The sequence below is a fragment of the Sander lucioperca genome, chromosome 3, assembly GCF_008315115.2.
Source record: "Sander lucioperca isolate FBNREF2018 chromosome 3, SLUC_FBN_1.2, whole genome shotgun sequence".
Classification (NCBI taxonomy): domain Eukaryota; kingdom Metazoa; phylum Chordata; class Actinopteri; order Perciformes; family Percidae; genus Sander; species Sander lucioperca.
In genome coordinates, this window is record NC_050175.1 from 19,943,641 (window position 1) to 19,967,113 (window position 23,473).

The following is a 23,473-nucleotide window of genomic DNA, read 5'->3' on the forward strand; positions in this document are numbered from 1 at the left end:
TTTTGAACCTGAACTTCTATGTTAGTGTGCAGAGCTTAAAAATGTACAGGTGAAAGATGGGTTAAAGGAGGATGTCTGTAAGTCACTATGGATTTGATTGTCTCAATCATAGTAGCATTACATTTAGTCAGGATGGCATAGTTTAGCAGAAACGACTCATGCCTTTAAACAGTTGGCCAGTTAATATGCTGTGATCACGTTCAAGGTTTTTAAGTTTGATCTTCAGATAAAAACCCCCTCTTATGTACAGCCAATGTACTCATCCAGAGCAACATGTGAAGGGTATTATGAATAGACTAAAACTTTCAAGGGCTATAGTCACACACTTTAATATTGCCATTTTTAAAAGCCCTGCAGTACATTTCCATATGCCCCTATTGTAGTCTTCTCTGACACAGGATGCATGTTTAATTAGCTGGAAAAGCAACCCGCGTCATTAGTCTCTTAGCTAAAACGTTTAGATTTTGACACATGTATTTCATTTCATTTATTTCATTTCATTTATTTATTTATCTCGAACAATCAACAATGTTGCAAGACAAAAAAAAGAAATTTAAATAAAACACAAACAATCAGAATTTAACAACAACAAAAAAAATATAAAAAGGATTAGTTCAAGAAGGAGCAGGCGGAAGCAAATAGCTTATTTGGTCCTGCCCCTTATTTCACAAAATCATATTATTACAAAGTAAATGGATATGCAAATACAGCATACAATCTTTCGGTCTTACAAAAACTTACAACAATACAATAATATACAACAATACCTTTTAAATTACAAATTCCAATCCTATGTTTCAGTTTATTCTTTTCTGTACTGGTCAAGTAATGATGTCTTGAATCTATCAATTAATTATCAAGTATTAATTAAACTGTTAAAAGAAGATTTTTGTTCATATTGACTAAAGTCAGGTGGTGTGTTGAGAGGCTGTTGTGGGTTCGGGAATTACTTTGTTGGGATGTCAAAGACCAGTTTGATGAAAAGATTTAAATGTGACTAAAATAAAAATCAACTGCTTCCATAGACAGAGAAAAAGTTGTATGATTCATGATGTTAGTCCCACTCAATGAAAAAAAAAATACTGTATGGTCCCAATATATGAAAAAAAATAAGCCTTTAATAAGAAGGATCATTGCCAAGTGATGTTAGGATTGACTGTAAGGTGACTAACCTAAGCTTGGGTCTGATCTGGGAGCAGGGAACAGACTTGTCTTGGGACTTAAAATGGAAATTGTTGCAACTTGCAGTGACCTTTTCGCACATTTGTTCTCTTCTGGAAAGCGGCACCTGAATTTCGCCTCATTGTAACTTGAGCTGGGTTGGTATGTGGTGGTTAGGATCACTCTTAATGACAAGAAACAGCCGGATGGAGACGGAAAACTTTTAAGCAGCACTTTATTGTTCTCCACACCACAACAACATCAACCCTTTCTTTTTTCTCTCTCTCATGTAGTTGAACAAACCATATCAGACACTAGCAGAGCTTAGACTGAGGAAAATGTGAGAGAGAGGTAGATTCTGGATATCATAACTGTTGAAACTGACTGAAAGTATAGGCCTATATAGTACTTTTTTAGTATTAAAAACAGCGTGTAAGCACAAATATGTAAATAAACTGTACAAACATTTTAAATATATTTCAGTAAATGAACTCAAATATATTAATTTGTAAACCTTACATCTTGTTGAATGTTGAATTTTATTTTTAAATCCTGAAAGTAATTGACAGACACAGAGCTTGTCTAGGTCATGTACAGTATGTCCTCATGCCCAGTTCAGCACTTTGAGGATGAGAGAGGATGATCGTATTCATGACTTAATATGGTGTAGAGCACCTCATTTAATTTAGAGGACTTTTACATCGTTCTGAGGAAATATGTCGTTCAACCAGGGGAAACCTTTTGAGACTGATTGTCACTGGACAGGAAGGGTATGAAAATGTGTAATCTGAAAAGTTTAAGTAGCCTAACTAAAGCTGCCAGTAAAGGTACATGGGAATACAGAGTACAAGTAAGCTACGTTACCTCGAATTTGGAATGTATAGTAGGCTACTTGGGTAAGGTTAAATGTACATAGTTACTCGCCACCTCCTCATATTTGTCTCAACGTTCTATTGATTAAATTTGGTTTTGAACCAAAACAGCAGGTGTATCCTGGTGATGACTTACACAATATACATGTAGCTAGGCCTTTGCGTTAGTTTCTGTGGTTAGTTCAGTCATAAAGGTCCACTTAATCAAGTGTTTCGATAGCTATAGCTAATTGCATGTTGTTTAGTTTTAGTTAAACTGCACGGACATGGGGGAAAGTCAAGAGGATCCGACTAACATCAGAAACGGTTGCAGTAGGAAGAGCTGCTGGAAATACATCGTCCACAATGTATTGCTGTTTTCAAGTCTGGCAGCTGTTACCTTGGGTAAGTTTTTTAATGACAAAAACACGTAAGGGATAGCTAATGTAGAGCGAGCTACTTACCAAATAAATAATAATTTGACACAAAGTATTGATTTAAAAATGATTTTATTGATTTAAAATGATTGTATTGCTTCCGCTAAAGAAAATAGTCCGTTCATTCTTTACGGTTGAAATCTGCGTCCATAGCAACGTAAACTCTGCTGTTTAATGCAACCCTCAATCTGTCATTGAGGGTTTTTTTTTTTCAAGGTCGACGGGATACAACACAAAGGTTAATAATTATTAACCGGACTTCTTTCAGCGGATTGATAGGTGTCCTCCAGAGTGATCAGAACTACGTCCATGGCGACGCTCTGCTATGCATGGAAACGGTCTGTTATTCTTAGCAACGGTTAGCAACCAAGCCGTGTAATATTAATTGTTAGCTACAGGTATTTTCCAACCCACAATTAAATAAACACCAATTCAACAATTATTTAAATCCACACAAAAAGACCCAAAACTCACAGCCAGTGACAACATTTTGTTTTGCTTTAGCACATCAGCATTGGAAATTAAGCCACATTATGTTGCCTGGGCAACGCATACAATGTGTCATGCCACTATGTTTTTTTTTTTAAGTTAGTCCCTTTAAATATTTCCCGTAGGATTTAGGTGACATTTGCCACATCCCAAATAATATAAAACATTTTAATGTGACTGATTTATAATTTTTGTTGAGCACAGCCTTGGAATAATTAATTGGTAATGGAAAGTGGGGTATTATCTATATTCCTGCAGACAGTTAATGGCATGACAACAAATATATAAAGTCATGGAAAGGTTGAATGAATCTGAGGCACTCAAGATTCTCTTAGCTATTATAAGTTATAACAACATGCTTACACATTTCAGCCATTAGGTCCTTCATCATTAAGACCTTCGTCAAGGCCTACAGCAACACAAACTTCAGCCTCTAGAATGCCAATGCTGTACACTGTCCTTTCTATGCAAATGAGCTTCATTGCAAAAAACATTCCAGTTCGCAAAGATCAGATCTAATAGCTACGCACAGTTACAATGAAATTATTAGTATCTTCAGAGAGTTGGTGGTAATGAAGCTCATTTATAAAGAGTGTCCTCCGCTTCAAATCATGCCATCTTCTTTCACAGTCTGAAGGTTTTTAAAGAAAAGCAACAGCACTGGCAGTTACAAGTTCCGCTTTTGTGTTAATTATATTCCATTCCTATTCTCATGCATTTTAAACCTTGTATTTGTTGTAATTATAATATCTCTTATTTTCACACAGGGATTGCACTTGGCATGTTTATCAAGACCTTCCATCTTTCAGAAGTTGACAAACTGTACATTGCCTTTCCAGGAGAATTACTCACGCGTATGCTTCAGTTAATGACTATTCCTCTAATTGTGACAAACTGTGTGATGATGGGTAAGCTAGAGGTGTATTTCTTACTCTGTTAACGTTTGCATCAGGTTATCCATGTTATACGCAGGGAATGTAAAAGGGCCATACAGGTGATTTGTCAGATGTAAGCCCATTGCCTGTGAATTATGTATGATGTACATCAAAGGCACCTTGTTAGGTCTAGCAATTATGTTAAATCCATTCCCTACCTCCTAAATCGTTTGCAAAGCCTGTTTCATGTTTTAAATAAGCCATATTGTTTTGGCTTGTAGCCACAGGAAATATTTCTTTCTTAGAAAGTAGTCCCTAAAAATGTTTTTTTTTTCATACAGTTGTAACATTTATACATTTCAAACAGGTAGTGAGTATCTGGATAATTATTCACGTCTAACACCAATGTCTCACAATTTGGCAATAGCATGTTTAATTGCTCCTCATGGAAGTTTTATACAGCACACCGAAGCTCACCTTTTATTTTTGTAATGTTACTTTTCAACTGTGTAATTGTTATGTCACTACCAATCCATTATATTGCAGTGATGTATGTATGTACTCATATATGACTTTGTTGGTCCTCTAACCTTTGTTTTGAATAGTATGTTTTTATATATATATAATTTATTTATTTATTTATTTATTTATTTATTTATTTATTTATTTATTTATTTATTTATAGGAGTTTCTGGTTTGAGTGCTGACACCTCCAGAAAAATAGTTGTGCGTGCAACAGTGTACTTTGTCTCAACGTCTCTTCTATCTGTGACTATAGGTAAGAGAAATAGTATTACCTTAAAGTATATTTTGGTTATAACGTTTTTGTGCAGATTTACATCATTATTGAATATAATATAATGCAAAGCAACTTTTAATTGCTTGAAATCCCTCTCTTGTTGTATTCAAGTAAATGTCATCAACGGTCACAGTTATTTTCACCTGTTATTTGTCATATTGTATGTGTATTAATTAGCATAAAAATTAATACTGAGTCTGTTTCTGGTTATAAAAAGCCATAGAGCAACTTTAATCTTAAAGACAAGAAAACTTGCACATTAATGATAGTTACGTAGTTATGGTTAGAAGTCCCTTGGTCAGAAGCTCTTGAATGCAACAAATGAGATCTTTAGACTAATAAAGGACATCATTGATCCAAATGTGTCTCAACATTCAATTCTTGGACTTTTCATGGTATAATTACTTACTAAAAAGTTTTTTTCTTTCATTATTTTAGTTATTAAGTAGCCACAACCCACAGCAGCAGATGTCAAAGCAGATCATGCACTACATCTAGCATGTCCTTATTTCTAGTAGAACATTTTTATTTTATTCAAGTTTTTTCCAATTGAAATACAAAAGTGAAAATCACACAAAGGTTTTCATAAAAAGGAAATGAAATCAAAATAATTTGTTGCATTTACAGCGGTGCCCCTAATCTAATTGGAACAAACTGACTTTCTAATAATGCACCAGTTTGGTAATTGTTTGTTTTTTTCTCACAGTTTTATACAATGTAAATAACTTTGTGACTTCATTTAGTAAAGCACTATTTAAACAATTTTTATTAATTCTCAGTTAATATCAAACAGCTTTAGCATGCCATTTTTGCCGCTGATGTCCAACCATTAATATGTGTTGTAGGATTAATACTGGTACTGCTGGTCAAACCTGGGGCACCTTATATTTTTCCCCATCATGAACCAGAAGATGAAGAAAGGTTATCCATAATCTTTGACTTGCTAGATCTAGTGAGGTGAGAGGAAAGTGAAACTACATCTGAGTTTGGGCTGAATGTATTGTATGGTTTGTCAACATGTACAAGCTGACTAATATTTTACTATGCAATTTCATGATGGTTGATGGTAGTGTTTGACTATTCTTTACATAGAAACATGATGCCAAAGAATCTGATTCAGGCTGGCTCCCAACAGGTGTGTTTTTCATTCAGATATACTATATAACACCTGTTTCCTCGCTTTCCATGAAGGAGACAATGTAATATTTATGTGAGCTCATTATTTTATCTTTTCTTAGTACAAGACTAGTGTTCTGGAGTTTGAAGATCTTGAAAATCTTGATACAAATTCTAGCCTGACAACGGTAAATATTTTCCCCTTATCACTATGATGACTCTCTTTTTTGAAATGCCGTGGTAATTGATAATACATGAAGTTGCTCTCAGACAATGCGATTAAATTCCCCCATCTTGTTTCAGAAAGCCACTCAAACGCAAGTTGTGGGTCGCTATGTCGATGGAGCCAACACACTGGACCTGATTGTGTGCTCCTATGTTTTTGGACTGACCCTCAAGAAGATGGGAGAAAGAGGCAAAATTCTGCTGAACATCTTTAGGATCCTCAATGAGACCACAAAATATGTGGTTAAGTTGATTTTGTGGTAAAGTGAAACAGCATAATTGATATAAAATGTGGAATAAGAGAATTCTATATGTTAATATGTAATTTAATTACAGAAATAGAGTAAATATCATGCAGTGTAGTAGAGTGTTTATGCATGATATTTAACCTATATGTGATATGGAGTCTTTTCTACTTGCAGTATTGTCGATTAAAACAGAAACTTGTCATACTGAAAAAAAACATTCCAGTATATTTTGATTTTAGTGAACATTGCTTGTGTTTTTAATACTTTTCAGATAATTATGCATGGTTTTAGTTTTTTCTTATTGTTATAGTAATATATGTATAGACAACTGTCCCAAATGCTTCATTAGTTTTTGAAGTATTCCCCTCCTTTCTATTGATTTTTCTCCAGGTACTTGCCATTAGGAGTTCTGTTCATGACCGCAAGCCATGTTGTTGACGCTCAAAACTGGAATATTATCTTCAAACTAGGAAAGTTCATGGCTGTGGTTGTTATTGGGTATGTTCTCCTTTCCTCATTTAGCACTGGTACCAAAATACCAATTTGTTTGTACATTTAGTAGCATGTTACGACCCTCGTGCTGGTGTAGTGACTCTCAAGGCACACATAGGAAAAGATGAGTGTGTCTGATACCAGTCAACAAACATCTAGAATACTTTGAGTGGATGAGGCCAGCAAGTATGACCAGTATAAATAAAATACCATAAATACCAAATAAATTACTACTTGCACTCGCACTTACTACTTGTGGTCTGGAGTTTGAACCTTCACAGTTGAAAGCACTTAATTGTAAGTCGCTTTGGATAAAAGCGTCAGCTAAATGACATGTAATGTAATGTAAAATAACAACTTTAAGTCTCCTACTAATTTAATTTTATCAGTATCCATATTCATTGCATAATAAATTGTGTGTTTCAGGCTCCTAATACATGGATTAATAGTTCTACCAATGCTCTGTCTTCTGGGTGCGAGACGCAACCCCTGGTTAGTCTTTAAGGTTTTGTTTCCTGCCTTAAAGACTGCAGCGTTCACGGCGTCCAGGTAAGAGGATATTTGAGGGCTTGTTTCTCAGTTGTCTGATGTTAGCTCTGTGTGTTCATCACCAGTGCTTATTTTTTTATATTTAGCATTAAAGCTACTAAATTGTAAATAGCAATTCAAATTCTTTAAAGGAGATGTGGCCTTTTCATCTTTAAGGTCTTGGGATGATACAGACCAAGTTTGAAGTCCATTGGATGAAATCTCTAGGAGGAGTTCGTTAAAGTATAGCACCTTGACTTTTAGGCCTACTTCCTGTTGCCACTAGGGGGCGCTATGACTTTAAGTAAATATCGGCCTTTATTTGTCCTCAGGGTTGGACTCTTATGATTCCTGAAAAGTTTCGAGCCAATCGGACAATGTACACTTGAGTTACACCCACTTCCTGTTTCGGCGGCGAAACGCACAAAATGGCCGCCCCGCCACGGCCACTCCCTATGACGAAAAGTTTTTCTTTTAACAACTTTTCATCTTTAACGTCTTAAGATGGTACAGACCAAATTTGAAGTTGATCGGATGAAATCTCTAGGAGGAGTTCGTTAAAGTACGACGTGGAAATGGCCAAAATCGCACTAATTTCGAACTTTGAAATCAAAATGGCGGACTTCCTGTTGGGTTTAGGGTATGGCTGCAATGACGTTTTTTGTACATCTTGACATGTTACAAATGTGTACCAAGTTTCGTGAGTCTACGTTAAACACACTGCAGCAGCTCAATTTTTTTAACTTTGTAGGGGGCGCTAGCGAGCCATTTTTGCGCGCCTATTCCCGAAACCCTTCAATATCGTTGCGGTATCGATATATCGAGGTAGTTGGTCAAAAATATTGTGATATTTGATTTTCTCCATATCGCCCAGCCCTACTAAGATTACATAATATAGAACATTTAAAGGTGCACTATGAGTTCCTGCATGGTTTCAGCGCGATTTAATTTTTGTCTCAAATCGTAGGCATCTCTCCTTGATACACTAGCTGCCTGCCCCCTGAATGCCTGGTCTCGGGAGACAACACAGGGGTCGTAAACGTCAAACAAACACTAGAAGCACAGGCTGTGCACCAAAATACAACAAACCATTCCAGCCAATCACCGACAAGATGGTTGGGGGAGGGGGTGGGGGTTAGTGACAGTCAGTTAGTCATGACAGTGACGGAAACATGGGGAGAGGGGCGAGCTTGTATGTGGTACAGTTTCATATTGCTGTGTCTCCCCTCTAGTCATTCAATGAAGAGTCTGTTTGTTTGCTCTGCAGAGTGACATCAGCATTCCCCAGCATATTAGCAGCAGGGATCCCAGCGGCAGGAGCGCCAACCACCCTCTTTGTTTTGACTGCAGTTGGCTTAACTGATGCATCCACCTTGGTGGCTGTAGAATGGCTCCTGTAAGTTCAACCTGTAGTTTAAAGTCACAAATGTACAAAAAATAATCTCTAATGAGTAGTTTTGGCAGGGATTACTACAGCTGTGTTTACTGCTTTTCAATTGTGAGGAGCCAAAATTGAAGAAGTATGATTTAATATATCAAACAATACCGAAGTGAGTGTATGTTCTGCTTTCATAGTGTGATTTTTGTCTTCCAGAGACCGCTGCAACACTGTTGTTAATGTTTTGGGAGACTGTGTTGGCGTGGCAATGGTCAACCAACTGTCCTTAAAGGAACTGAGCGAAATGGAGGAGGAACAAAATCAGGGCAGGACAAGGTGATATTCTAGATGATCTCTAGATGTTTTTGCAGTTTCCTTTTTTTTTTTACCCAGTTCATTTGTAGAGATTGTGGGGGTTTCCATCATTTCTTTCAGACTTCAAAAAATAAGTCAGATAAATAAGAGAAAGGTTTTAAGACATCTTACGTCAAAAGTAACCAGGCCCATTGGACATCAGACATAGATGTTATGGCGGCAGCTGGAGACATATACTCTGTTTTTTTTTTTTTATTTACAGTTTGTATCACACCATTGATGGTTGTGTTGTGTTTTGTCTGACTAGGTTGGCTAATGATGCTGGGGATGAGCACTACCATTCCAGCAGCTCTTTGGACTCCTTCCATTCAGTGGAAGAAACATTTACAGTCTAAGACTATATTAAAGCAAAAAAAAAAATGTTTTTGAGATATTGAATAAGTGTCATGGCTACATCTGCTTGCCTTGTGACCGACACTCATCAACCTGTGTCAGAATGTCTTTTGCACATCTTGTATTGATTTGATACCGTTTTGGCACTACTACACATCTGTGCTCTTGCATATCAATGGGGAAAATCTGCATCTTTCAGTCACTTCCTCTGCTGTCTGGTGACAGTTTTATGTTCTTTACTCTTGTTTTTCTCTTTTTCTGTTTCTTCATGATTCCCTTTCTCATTTCAGTCATATCATGTGTCCATGCACAAGGCCTTTATCCTTTAAAAAACAACACCTTTACAGGAGTTGATAATGAAAGCATGTTTGCAACTTAAGAATTGTGTAGTTGGCAAGGTTAAAAAAAGATACTGCTTTTGTTTTAAGGAGGAAAACAAGAAAGAAAAACAGAAGGCACAGTAGTATACATACTATACTATGTACCTAATATAAAATACTTGTATATCTAATTTATCTCACAGACTTCTTTTTAAAACGTGTTTCATAATTATATGAAAAAAGGTTTGCCTTTTTATATTTTTAGAACATGCACTACTTTGGCTTATTAAGAGGTAGATCATGTTTAATTTGAACAAAATAACGTGAAGTTAAAGCATTCAGGTTTCTCTATTAGAAAAGGGATTCATTGTCTTTGCAATAAGTGATGTTATGTATCTAATGGCTCTCTGCTTTTTTTCTTAACCTTAGAGTCAGTTACTATGGTAACTGAGTCTGTGAACCTAACCTGGTCGGGAGCAGGTTTTCTTCAAGAAACCTTGAGTTTCTCTCAGTCTCCTCCCTCTGACACAGTGTCGGAGGGAGGAGACTGAGAGAAACTTGAGGTTTCTTCTCTCTCATTTCCTCATTCATTCATTCAGTCTGTATCAGGCGCATTTTAACCTGTTAAAATCCACCTCTTTTGCTTGATTTTTGTCTATTTCTCGTTCCCAAATGGAAAAGCTTATAACAGAAGAACTGCAAGGCCAAAATGAATGTATGAGGCTTCATTTGAAACCTACATTCTTCTACTTTATGGATATGTGCTTGATTAGCATGTGATTAAAACACAACATACACTACAGCAATTCAAACATGGTTCAAAATAGTTATTTTGGTCCCGTCTAAAAAAACACAATTTTTGAAAAAAAAAAAAAAACTAAAACATACTTTGTGCCACACTATGCAGACCACAACACATGCCTTCTACACCTTGTCAAGAAGACCTCTATAAAGTTTCAGATCTCTAGTCCTTACCTAATGGGAGCTAGGGAGCTTTCAGGATTTGGTATAATATGTGTCACTGGTGTGCCAAAACCTCTCCAAAACTTCTCCAAGTGACCAAATGTTGCTAAATGTTTTTACTCACTTCTATGCTGTTAGAAAAAAACATACTAAAGACTTAAAATTACTTACCAAATCGTTTTAAATTCATTCAAACACTGTTGAACATATTTTTTTCTCATAAAACAAATAAACATATATTATATATATTATATATATACATATTATATATATAATATATATTTTATATATATATTATATATATTATATATATATATATATATATTTCTCAATGGGAGCATTATGCTGCAGTCATGTGGGAATTACAGGATATGCTTGCTCGAAATAAACTAAATAATAATAACTTTGAACTTTTTATGCGAAGAACTCATATATTCCTCATGTAGCCTACTTTATATAGTCTATGGAAGAACTTAACTGTGCCTGTTCTCAAAGTGCGGGTTTGCTGGAAACTATCATTGACTAGTAATATATTGCCATGATTTATAGTTTAGCATTAATTTATCAGATTACATAGCTCTCACAATGTCATATATTAGTAGGGTGCTTGACATATTCAAGTTGATTTTTTTCTAGCACAACCATAAATGCAGACCAAAAAAGCTGTAAAAGAATCTACATTTACATTATTTGGATATATGTTGTTAGCCGTTTTATAATTAATATCAGTTGTGCGATTATTATATTTTCTAATTGGACAAGTGAAACATTCCATAGTGGTTATATCTTGTAATTACAGATGTAAACATCATAATACAGGAAACAGGTATCAAAAGGACAGTGACTCTTTGATGAAATGAAGCAAAGGAGATGAATACCACACTGTCTTACTACAGTATCATACTCCTTTGTGGTACATATGATCCCATATTTATAAACAAATTCAACAAAAGAATTCCCTTGTCCTTTTACTGAATGTGCAACAAAGCAGCTACAACAATGTCTGAAAAACACATTTTATTTTCATTATAAACTAAATCTTTTATCAAAAATTGGAGTATGACGCTGCGTTCTATTTTTAGGCCTGGCAAACTCGATTCCTTTTAAGGATTCGGGTTGTTCTGAGTCACCCACTAAACTGATCCGGGTTGTGCGAGTCACTTGAGTCAGTATTGCTAAATCGCCAAGGAAACGCAGTCCTACTCGCCACCTCATGCTGCTGCTCACAGGAGAGCCATTTAGTCATGGGAAATAAAGCATTTTGAGCCAGACTGTTTATTTATTGTCTTAACTTAGTGTAGCCTAAGCAATATATAGGCTTTCAATGCAGACATAGAAACAGGAACGGAGAGAGATTCGAGAGTTTTTTTTTTTTTAATCGATCAACCTAGTTTTGATATGCTACATCTATACACCAAACCTAGGCTATAACCTATAAGCATGTTATTTCAGAGGTGAAAGAATGACTTTTGTTGTGGATTTGCTATTCACCCTGACTCGAGGAGAGACTTCACTCGCTCTACACATCCACTCATGACAACGCAGCCGGCTGATTCGCGCGACTGACTGAATCGAGGACTCATAAGTCAGGATGACGTATGAGTCATGATGACTCATGAGCATTGCTCATGAGTAGTAAGTAGTCATGATGACTCATGAGTCCCATGGTCTGCGAGCTTGCAATGTTTCCGGCTCTGAGTCTGTGGGTCGGGAAGTGTCTCGGACTGTCCCTCTGCTCACTCAGTCGCTTGCCTACGAAATTGTAAGTTATAAAGCTTTTGGCAGCTAAGATGGCTAGGACTAGTAGTAGCTAATGTTGCAAGAGGTTTGTGGCGCTGTTATCATTTTAGATTGAATTGTAGTAGGACTCAACTGATCCGAGTTAATGATACTAGAGACTCGCGTCTCATGAGTTAATTTAAAGACACGGGTGAAAGATCAGAGTGAGTCACGACTCAAACAGGTTTACTCAGAGGACACCGAGCAAGAATTCCGATACGGAATCCAAGATGGCTGCGCCCTGTGTGACTTGTAAGTATGCATTGTTTTTATTGTTTTTTGGACCGCTTTGGTTGTTTAAATGACGATTTCAATCACTCGTATTACTGCAATACCTTACTGCGTCCGTACCACTGCCTGTGGGTATGGGAATCGGTATTGTTGTGAGTGCAATATTGAATGAAGACTTGTTTCAAACGGGTGTTGCTAAACGTGGCTAGCGTTGCTAACTCGGCCAGCTCTACCATAGACTGTATAGTGCTACCCATTGATGTATTAAGAGAACGGGTGCTACCCATACACAGTATATGAAAGGTGCTACCGCAACAACAGCTTTCCGGGTGGCGTCCATGTTTTTCTCCAACTCGGACGCGCAAAAACATCGCAGAACCAGAGCCCGTCTACTAAGCCTCTCCTTCGAGATGAAGTGCGCCTCGCCTGTAAAGTGGACGAGAGCAGGCGGCAGCAGCAGAGGGCGGTGACAAAAATCCGCTGTCAAGTCGGACAGTTTCCAGCCGTTTCCAGCAGCCTTCAGGCTGAACAGGAAGTGACAGAAACACTGTGGTCCGATTCCGATTTAATAAAATGTTATCAGACCCATATATCAGCTTGTAGCTACACAAGTCTCCAGTTGTTTTTATTATGACATAGTAGCTGTTAAAATGCACTACATGCGATCTGTTGCTGATTTTAATTAACAACAGACTGTAGATGATCCGTAATCTGAACAGATTTAGTCTCTGACTTCTAAACGTCACTATCAGCCACACAACATGTTGTTTGTACATAATAACCCTTTAAAACAGACAAATAGCAGTTAAAATCCCTCCAATTCAAAAACTATAAAAAGTTTATATAAAACGTCATCATGTTGAGTCGATTCTGACCCAATCAGCTGTTAGATCCATAGAAAGTTAAATAAATCGACCCATTGCTCTGGACGGAGACCCATAGACTGTATATAAGAATGGACCAACAGATCCTGTTGCTCTGGACGGAGACCAGTGAAGGCCTTTAGAAGCACTTTTCCGGTGAGCGCTGAGCGTTACTGCGCAGCCTCCAACTGAGAGAGACGACGTAAATGTGACGTGACCAACGTGTCTGAAAGTTGGAAGTCTTCTGGTAGCTGTGCCAAGAGAAATCTCAATCATTCCCAATCTAGCAGAGATGGAGAGCGTAGGTATATGTAAGGAGATAACATGGACACAGGCTAATTATTGCTAACTAAAATGCTAGTTAACATTAGTAATTGCACTTAAACAGCTAATGTGAGACGAAACTGCCTGTGAGCTTCTCCTGTACTATACGGTAATTCCTCTACTATGCGACAGTAAGTCGCGTGGTTATGACACAATCGTTAGCCTATTTTTATAAAAACGTCTGCTACGGAGCCATAACGTGAAGTACAAGGTAATGGAGCCTTTTATACATTGTCATGTTTCTTTAGAAATAAACAACGGACAAATAAAGTCTTTAAACACTTCAGATGTAAAGTTATTCGCTGTCAAAGTGACGTCAAAATGAATGGCAGTCAATGGGATGCTAACGCCGGGTGATGGCTTGATAGCATCAAAATGGCGCCATAGGAGCTACGCTTGCCAGACGCTCGCTTACCCCCTTGGTTAGATCCGCTGAGATGCCGGCGTTTCCTATCATGCCCTGGGTCCGCCTGGGTCTTGCCAAAGAATTTCTAATAAGGGAAGAAGTTCCACTCTCTCGTTACATCCGGCTTCTGAACTGGTTGCAGTTCCACTCTTGATCCATATAGGGGGCGCTCACAGGCGAGTGCAGAATGAATGGGACTCTATGGAGCTATACCCCTCAAAATCCTTTTCTCAGGATATAATTTTTTGTCTAGTAATTTGAATGTTGCGTTCGAAAGGGGAGGCTAAGAAAATACACACTGCTGGGTGTTAGATTTTTCTTTCTTTCTAAAAAGCCTTTTAAAATGCCAATGACGTCATACACATCGTACGGCCAGATATACTGTTTTTCGGCAAGCTCTGAGTCGCTTCCGTTTTTCTCTCGAGGCATTGTCACTGCCCGATGTGAGTCGAACACAGATGTGAGTCGCGCATGCTCAGATTTAAACGGTTTACGACATAACGTGTCATACCCGATGTTAGTCGAGTCAGAACGGTTCTGGTCGAGTGCAGACGTGAGTTGCACATGCTCAGATTTAAACGGTTTACGGCATAACGTGTCATACTGAAATCCATAAAATAATAATCTTTTGTCTTTACATACAATAACAGAAGATGGAAATCATTCTAAAAACGTTTTAGCTATGAACAAGCAGTGAACAAACTTTGTTGTAGGTCCATTTTTACTGTATTGACATTACAGAAGTCTCTCGTTAGCATCTTGTAGGCTACTTGTCGCAAAGTGACGCATGCGCGACTCACATCTGCACTCGACTCACATTGGGCGGTGACACCATCGACAACACAACTAACAGGTAAGGCTCTCCCTGTCAATACACATGCCAGAAAGAGGTTTGCTAATGTTTTAAAGACCACGCCAAAGTGGCCGGGTTAGCGCAGTTGGTAGAGCAGGCGAACATATATAGAGGTTTACTCCTCGACGTAGCAGCCGCAGGTTTGGCTGCGGCCCTTTGCTGCATGTCATTCCCCCTCTCTCTCTCTCCCCTTTCATGTCTTCATCTGTCCTATGGAAATAAAGGCCTAAAATGCCTGAAAAAATAATCTTAAAAAAAAAAATCGTAATCAGTCCTTCACTGACCAATCAGCATTCATTAGCAGAATGCTAGCGTGTTATGGGCAACGACTCAACCTGTAAGAAATCAAAAGGACATAAGTACTCGTTCATTCAACTTTCCACCTATAATCCATGTTGAACTTGCAAAAACTACAATCAAATCTGAGATTTCTCAACGACAATCAGGCGAAAGAGACAAATTTAGCCGTCTAGCTCCATAGAGTCCCATTCATTTTGCACTGGACCGCGATCACCCCCAGTGAAACTCTGGTGGAACTGCAACCAAATTCAGTACAATGGGGCTGAATAGGGAGTGGGAAGGCTTTCCGTAGACTGGCTTTGGTCTTGCAGTCGGTGAAAAGCAACTGCGCTGCCTGCGTCTCAAACCTGCGGCCGCTTTGATCTCGTGAGGTTATCATTGCCCACGTGTGCATCTCTTAATTTCACAGATACAATGCTGAATATGAGCGGCACGTAATCTGGACCACAGAGGTAATGCTGTGTGATGATTAACGTTATCATAGCTAGCTAGCTAGCTAGCTAGATATATCACGGACATTTTTGGGCGTGTTCGTTTTTTTTCCCTTGGATGTAAGTTATTATAAGATACCATAGACTATTCACAGTCTATGTAAGATACACATATGAGTATTATATATTTTTTGTTAAACCGTCGACAAGGCGGATATCCTTGCGCGGATACCAGAACCTACCTCTACCATCCACCAACGGTCAGTGAACAGCTGTGAACAGTAGCAAATACCCTACGCAAACGATCCGGTTCTTTTCAACGGCTCTTTTTGGTACGACAGAGCACCGAGTCGTAACGCTTCGTGGTGAGAGTCGTTCTGCCCAAAATTTCACTGCCTGTCCTAGATCAGCTGTCCTTTGGTAAACGTAGACAGAAAGAAATGAGAACAAGAGGTAACCATGTGTTTGGGAAAAACAAAATGGGCCAAACTCGAAAACGCAGCAGCATTTGGATGCACTGCAGCAATAAAGGCAACGATAAAGCGGAGTGTAATATTTGCAGATCAAACTTATCATATAAATCAGGGTCAACAAACAATCTTCACCGCCACTTAAAATCACATCATCCAGGGGTGCAAGTGGCCGAGGATGTGAGACTACGACGAAGTTATGATAATGATGACCAAGATAACACCGCATCAGGTACAAAATGGTCCAAGTCCTCCATCGTCACTCACACCTATGCATCTACCTCTGAAACTTTGATAAGTTTTACTGTTTGTTCTTTTAAAAAAATCTTGTGTGAAATTGTTTTCAGAGTTGCACTAAAAATCTGTTTTCTATTATAGTTTTTTATTGTGCCAATAAAATGTGTACAAAAAAGTGTTACATGAACTGTATTCAAGGCAACTTTGTTTACATAGACATTTCATACAGAGGGTAAATTCAAAGTAGTAAATTTGTTGACAAAGCTGAGAGATGTGGTGTCACCTTGTGTAATGTTTACAATTCAGATCACAGTCATATGTATAACCTTTTTTTGTTTTCCTCTTATTTAGTGGAAGTGTCTCTGGAGGACTCTGACACCCATACTCCAGTGAATGATGCTGATATTAATTTTGCCATTAATGGCATCCTGGAAGCTGCACAAGGAAGTCTAACAGAACAAATAACACATGAAGAGGCGAGTGATGACCGCCCTGTGAAATGTAGACAGAAAAAACGCAGCTTGGTTTGGAGGCACTTTGAGTACCTGGACAGTTTGGCTGCTGCTCGTTGCCGCATTTGCATGAAGAAGTTAGAGTGCTCTGAAGGCCGGAGCACCAGCAACCTGCATCGCCACTTGTCAAAGAGACACCCGGGGGTCTTTTCTCAGCTGGTAGCAGACAAGCAGCACCCACCACCACCCCACTCATCACAGGGCTCAAATGCTAACGGTGACACATCAATAAAAAAAATCATATTAACATGTTAATCAATAATGCATTGTTAGTTGCAGTCCTAATTATAACCTTTTTTTGTTTTCCTCTTATTTAGTGGAAGTGTCTCTGGAGGACTCTGACACCCATACCACTGTGAATGATGCTGATATTAATTCTGCCATTAATGGCATCCTGGAAGCTGCACAAGGAAGTCTAGCAGAACAAATAACACATGAAGAGGCGAGTGATGACCGCCCTGTGAAATGTAGACAGAAAAAACGCAGCTTGGTTTGGAGGCACTACGAGTACCTGCACAGTTTGGCTGCTGCTCGTTGCCGCATTTGCATGAACAAGTTAGAGTGCTCTGAAGGCCGGAGAACCAGCAACCTGCATCGGCACTTGTCAAAGAGACACCCGGGGGTCTTTTCTCAGCTGGTAGCAGTCAAGCAGCACCCACCACCACCCCACTCATCACAGGGCTCAAATGCTAACGGTGACACGTCGACACCACCAGAAACTGTTGGGGCGCTAGAGAAGCAGAGACAGTTTTCTGGTAATGTTTTCACTGTTGTTTGTGTATGTCATTCATGCTGACTTTTTCAATGACATCTTGCTGAATAAGTCCATCCATCCATCTTCGTCCGCTTATCCAGTATCGGGTCGCAGGGGGAGCAGCTCCAGCAGGGGAGCCCAAACTTCCCTTTTTCGGAGCCACATTAACCAGCTCCGACTGGGGGATCCCGAGGCATTCACAGGCCAGGTTGGAGATATAATCCCTCCACCTAGTCCTGGGTCTTCCCCGAGGCCTCCTCCCAGCTGGACGTGCCTGGAACACCTCCCTAGGGAGGCGCCCAGGGGGCATCCTTACCAGATGCCCGAACCACCTCAACTGGCTCCTTTCGACGCGAAGGAGCAGCGGCTCTACTCCGAGCTCCTCACGGATGACTTGTTCTTTCGGTCATGACCTAGCCTTCATGACCATAGGTGAGGGTAGGAACGAAAACTGACCGGTAGATTGAGAGCTTTGCCTTCTGGCTCAGCTCTCTTTTTGTCCAAACGGTGCGATAAATTGAATGTAATACCGCACCCGCTGCGCCGATTCTCCGACCAATCCGATGGAGTGCCTTCTCCAGGTAGGGAATGAGTCCTTACCCCAAGTGAAGGTGTTCAAATACCTCGGGGTCTTGTCCCCTCACTCGCGAACAAGACCCAGAGGTATTTGAACTCCTTCACTTGGGATAAGGACTCCTACCTGGAGAAGGCACTCCATCGGTTTCCTGCTGAGAACCATGGCCTCAGATTTAGAGGTGCTGATCCTCATCCCAGCCGCTTCACACTCGGCTGTGAACCGATCCAGTGAGTGCTGAAGGTCGCTGGCCGATGATGCCATCAGGACCACATCATCTGCAAAAAGCAGCGATGAGATCCCCAGCTCACCAAACTGCAACCCCTCCCCACCCCGACTACGCCTCGATATCCTGTCTATAAATACTACAAACAGGATTGGTGACAAAGCGCAGCCCTGGCAGAGGCCAACCCTCACCTGAAACGAGTCCGACTTACTGCCGAGAACCCGGACACAGCTCTCGCTTTAGTCGTACAGAGATTGGATGGCCCTGAGAAGGGACCCCCTCACCCCATACTCCTGCAGCACCTCCCACAGTATCTCCCGGGGGACCCGGTCATACGCCTTCTCCAGATCCACAAAACACATGTAGACCGGTTGGGCATACTCCCAGGCTCCCTCCAGGATCCTTGCGAGAGTACAAAGCTGGTCCGTTGTTCCACGACCAGGACGGAATCCGCATTGTTCCTCTTCAACCCGAGGTTCGACTATCGGCCGAACTCTCCTTTCCAGCACCTTGGAGTAGACTTTACCGGGGAGGCTGAGAAGTGTGATACCCCTGTAATTGGCACACACCCTCTGGTCCCCCTTTTTAAACAGGGGAACCACCACCCCGGTCTGCCACTCCTTAGGCACCGTCCCCGACTTCCACGCAATGTTGAAGAGGCGTGTCAACCAAGACAACCCCTCCACACCCAGAGCTTTAAGCATTTCTGGACGGATTTCATCAATCCCAGGGGCTTTGCCACTGTGGAGTTGTTTAACTACCTCAGCAACTTCCACCAGGGAAATTGACGACAATCCCCCATCATCCTCCAGCTCTGCCTCTAACATAGAGGGCGTATTAGTTGGATTTAGGAGTTCCTCAAAGTGCTCCTTCCACCGCCCTATTACCTCCTCAGTTAATGTCAACAGCATCCCATCCTTCCTGTACACAGCTTGGATGGTTCCCCGCTTCCCCCTCCTGAGGTGGCAAACGGTTTTCCAGAAGCACCTTGGTGCCGACCGAAAGTCCTTCTCCATGTCTTCTCCGAATTTCTCCCACACCCGCTGCTTTGCCTCTTTCACGACAGAGGCTGCAGCCCTTCGGTACCGTGCAACTGCCTCCTTCTTCAGTCGGACGGCTTCCCTGACCACCGGTGTCCACCACGGTGTTTGTGGGTTACCGCCCATTGAGGCACCTAAGACCCTAAGACCACAGCTCCCCGCCGCAGCTTCAGCAATGGAAACTTTGAACATTGTCCACTCAGGTTCAATGCCCCCAGCCTCCACAGGGATGCACGAAAAGCTCCGCCGGAGGTGTGAGTTGAAAGTCTGTCGGACAGGGGCCTCCTCCAGACGTTCCCAATTTACCCGCACTACCCGTTTGGGTTTACCAGGTCTGTCCAGAGTCTTCCCCCACCCCCTGACCCAACTCACCACCAGATGGTGATCGGCTGACAGCTCCGCCCCTCTCTTCACCCGAGTGTCCAAAACATTTTTTTGCTGAATAAGTGAAATATATAAATATGTTGTTTTTAACACATTTCTTCATTTATCAGAAGACAAATATTAAATGTTGTCTAAACACAAACCTAGCTAATATATAATCTAAAATACAGTACAGAATTAGCAGAATTCAGATTTAAATTAAGAACTGTCTGATCAAAGAATAAGAAAAAAGATTGTGAACCACAAATTTGACACCAGCTTTCAACACTCTGCTATGGACACATTTTGGTTTGTACCAAAAAGTATTGAGGTTAGATACCCAACCCTGTTTTTTTTTTTATCAAATCATGAATCATCATGGTCAGAGTTTCAACACACAGTTGGAGTAATGTTATATATTTCTCCTTGTAAATTTCTTTTATAATCCAACTGGAAAAGTAAATATGAAGGTAAAACATCATCCGATCAAACACTATTTCAGTACTATTTGGGGCTGCACAATTAATTGAATGTTAATCACGATCACGATTTTTGCTTCCCACGATCAAATTCACGTGATCGAGCGATATTTAAAATGCTTCATTCCGTTCATAGAACGCTCTGTATCAAAGTTTTTTTTTTTCCAAAGCTCCGTAAAGCACTCTCTGATCACGTGCCTCCATGAGCCAATCGGAGTTGTTCCCTGCACCGCGCAGTTTAGTTTAGATGTAGACAGTCACAGAGGACAGAGTAACGTGAGGAAAATTCCACAACAGATAGCAGTCGGTCATAAGTCGTCATGAGGTTTACCAGTTTACCAGTAAACACAACATTTTGTCCTGTCTGTGTTGTTTTTCAGACAACAGCAGTGACCATTGCTAGTTTGAGTCTTTTAGCTCATAGCTTTAGCGGCAGACTGTTGTACGTCCCGCTGTTGGAATCCTCTACAGTGAAATACAGTCACACTACACCGTTTAGCTGTCAGCATTTTAGCCGTGTTTAATCCAGTTACTACTGTAGCTAACGGTAGGCTAACGTTACCTGCTGTGTAACGTGTTATTAGTGTTAACTAGCATGACATGCAGCGATGTTTCTGGTGCCTGTAACGTCTGTTTTGGAGCATCAGAGCGCAACGCAGACATTTAAGTGGGACCGTAATCCGCGTTGCTATTTCGTCCGGTAGATACCGGGCACCGGTGCCCTATTGGCACCAGATTTTAACATGCGGCGTTAACGTGAACAGAAAATTGCGTTGCCTGTATTTTTTCACGGCAAACGCGCATGTTTGGAAAGCGGTCGCACAACAGCTGAAATGGCATACTCCTTACATAGTATCCTTCAACAAAGGAGGAATGTAGCACAATATGGATGTGAAAGCAGTTATAATTAGCCTATTTGACAATGAAATTTGTTTTGGTTAAAATCAACAAATAATCGTGATAATTAATCGTGATCAATATATTGATCAAAATAATCGTGATTATCATTTTGGCCATAATCGTGCAGCCCTAGTACTTATCTACTCAACCACTCAAGTACTTGTCTTGTCATTTTCTCTCTGTCATTTTAAGAAAGCAATTTGGTATCTCAGCAACCAGTGGATCACTCTAATACACGTTTAAAGCAAATTAATATGTAGTTTCAAAAAAGACTTTTCTTTTTCATTTTGTGGTTCTACTGTATCCAAGACTGTGAGACTAATGAGACATGTGGCCTTCTCTTTCCCTCCCTTTTACAGGCAAATTGAAAGTTTCAAGAGCTTCTGAAGGAGAAAAGCATGTGTTAAGGAGAGAGCGGGAGCTGATAGAAGCTCTGAGGAGAGTGCAGAAGGAGGAAGCTCGGGCTCTGGAGCATCAGAGGGAGCTGCTCGAGAGTCTGCGTGCAGTGAATGCCAGGGAGGCAGCTGCAGAGAGGCAGCAGATTGAGTCACTGAGGAAAGTACAGCTAGAGGAAGCCAAAGACTTGAGTAGACAGAGAGAAGAGGTCCAGAAGGAAAAGACACAGCTGCAGAAGAAATGGGAAGAGCTTCAGCAGGAAAGGGAAGAACATGTCTTGTTGTTGTCCAGAGAACAGCAAGCCTCCTGATCATGTCCTGACATCACTGATTTCAGATTTTCTATAAATGCTTTGGGACAAATTCAAACACATGATGATGTAAAATGTAAACTCCCCTTTTTAGTAAAACAATCAATGGACAGTAGGTTTCTGTCACAGCTGTGTTGCACTGCTTCTTTCTTCATCTTCTGCCCACTCTGGTCCTGTCTCATTGTGCGATGTCCCGATATCACTCTGGTATCAAATGAATAGAAATGTGATCCAGGACAAACCTCTCCCTCCCCACATCACCCTGCACTCACTCATGGCTGCAACAAGCAATTTTCAAATGAATATAGTAGTCAGAGACTGGCCATAAAAATGTATGTGCTGCTGCTCACTCAAGTCTGCAGGACAGGATCAGTTGCAAAAAAATCTACATTTGCCAATGCAATTGGAACGTTGTCAGTAAAAAACTGACACATCAGAGATTTTCTTTTACTGTGAGGGCTTGAGATGATCAGTCAAACAAATGTAATTATGTAAGTAAATAATAATAGTTTAATGGTTTTTCTTTCCTTTTTTATACCAAATTACACCACAGCTTTAACAAGTGGTGTGATCCTGTTACTTAAGTCTCTTGTAGAAATCTGTGATGGTAAGAGGATGTGTGAATTAGGCCATTTTTGAGAGCATCATATTTTCCTTCATTGATCTTTTTATTGAAACAGGATGTTTAGGCAAGACAATGTTGGGAAAGATTTAGAGAGGCAGTTTTGATTTTGGTTAAAATGTTTTTTATACTCCCACTGGAGTATCATCTTTCCTACAGGAACACTGCAGATAATGGCATTAAAATTTGATCTGTAAGAAAATATTTTGAAGAAAATTACATTGTACGCTCTACTTTACTGAGTCAATACATAACTAACTTTTCAGGAATCGGGGGGGGTCATTTATGGCAGAGCCGAAGGACACCTTTTCTTTTGAAGTTGAAAATGCTTACAATGTGGTAGTGAGGTCAGATTTATTGTGGGTAACTGAGATATTGTTATTGGCAATACAAATTGCAAATACTTTTTATGTAATTTTTCATGCATTGAGCACCAGAAATGAAATTCTATTAACCTCCAGTGTATTGGTATTGTGGCAGACGTTTCTGAGGCAGATGCAAGAGTTACAACCAAAACCAAAGATGTATTATCAAGCGTCAAAGTGGGCAACAGACCCACTCAAGAACAGTATAAACTTGAATTATTCTGGCCTTAAATCTAGTTTTAATACATTTTATTATTTATATTTATATTATCCTTACATGGTGTATATTCTTAATTGTATCACAGCAAACCTGATGTAGGGTACCATTTTAGTACAGGATAACTGGTTGAGGGGCTACAGGCAAAATATAAAGAAGCTGCCATGCAAAGCCCAATATTAGCTGGGCTCGGCTAATTTGTTGTTTTTTATTTACGTGAATGAACACTTT

The 23,473-nt window shown here is 40.0% G+C and overlaps 2 protein-coding genes across 10 annotated transcripts in view; both read left to right on the top strand.

Moving 5' to 3' along the window:
* LOC116060640 overlaps window positions 1-23,288 on the top strand; it is a 37,840-nt gene extending 14,552 nt beyond the window's left edge. For 6 of the 8 annotated variants that reach the window (XM_035999447.1, XM_031314322.2, XM_031314323.2 and 3 more), the window contains 3 exons: window positions 16,836-17,213; window positions 17,314-17,751; window positions 21,692-23,288. In XM_035999447.1, coding sequence (XP_035855340.1) covers window positions 16,836-17,213; window positions 17,314-17,751; window positions 21,692-22,038 — 1,163 coding nt within the window. In that variant the 3' untranslated portion in view covers window positions 22,039-23,288. The remainder of the gene's footprint in view (window positions 1-16,835; window positions 17,214-17,313; window positions 17,752-21,691) is intronic. The other 2 variants (XM_035999446.1, XM_031314324.2) reach the window with 1 other exon arrangement.
* LOC116060642 (excitatory amino acid transporter 3-like) lies at window positions 1,991-9,316 on the top strand. Of its 2 annotated transcripts, XM_031314328.2 has the most exons (11): window positions 1,991-2,417; window positions 3,706-3,846; window positions 4,499-4,591; window positions 5,458-5,569; window positions 5,705-5,747; window positions 5,851-5,916; window positions 6,032-6,213; window positions 6,592-6,699; window positions 7,120-7,242; window positions 8,816-8,935; window positions 9,222-9,316. In XM_031314328.2, exons 1-11 carry the CDS (start codon window positions 2,300-2,302, stop codon window positions 9,307-9,309), a joined length of 1,194 nt encoding a protein of 397 aa, XP_031170188.1. In that variant the 5' UTR covers window positions 1,991-2,299; the 3' UTR covers window positions 9,310-9,316. The 2 variants fall into 2 exon arrangements, with proteins under 2 accessions (XP_031170188.1, XP_031170189.1); XM_031314329.2 differs by lacking the exon at window positions 3,706-3,846 and having other exon boundaries at window positions 1,995-2,417.
* Window positions 23,289-23,473: the final 185 nt, after the last annotated feature.

What these genes read in the sequence shown, in the direction of transcription:
- LOC116060642 (XM_031314328.2), top strand. Translation starts at nt 2,300, where the DNA reads ATGGGGGAAAGTCAAGAGGATCCGACTAACATCAGAAACGGTTGCAGT. An exon ending in GACAAACTGTGTGATGATGG is followed by an intron (nt 3,847 to 4,498) that starts GTAAGCTAGAGG and finishes ATTTATTTATAG; the next exon opens with GAGTTTCTGGTTTGAGTGCT. An exon ending in ATGGCTGTGGTTGTTATTGG is followed by an intron (nt 6,700 to 7,119) that starts GTATGTTCTCCT and finishes TGTGTGTTTCAG; the next exon opens with GCTCCTAATACATGGATTAA.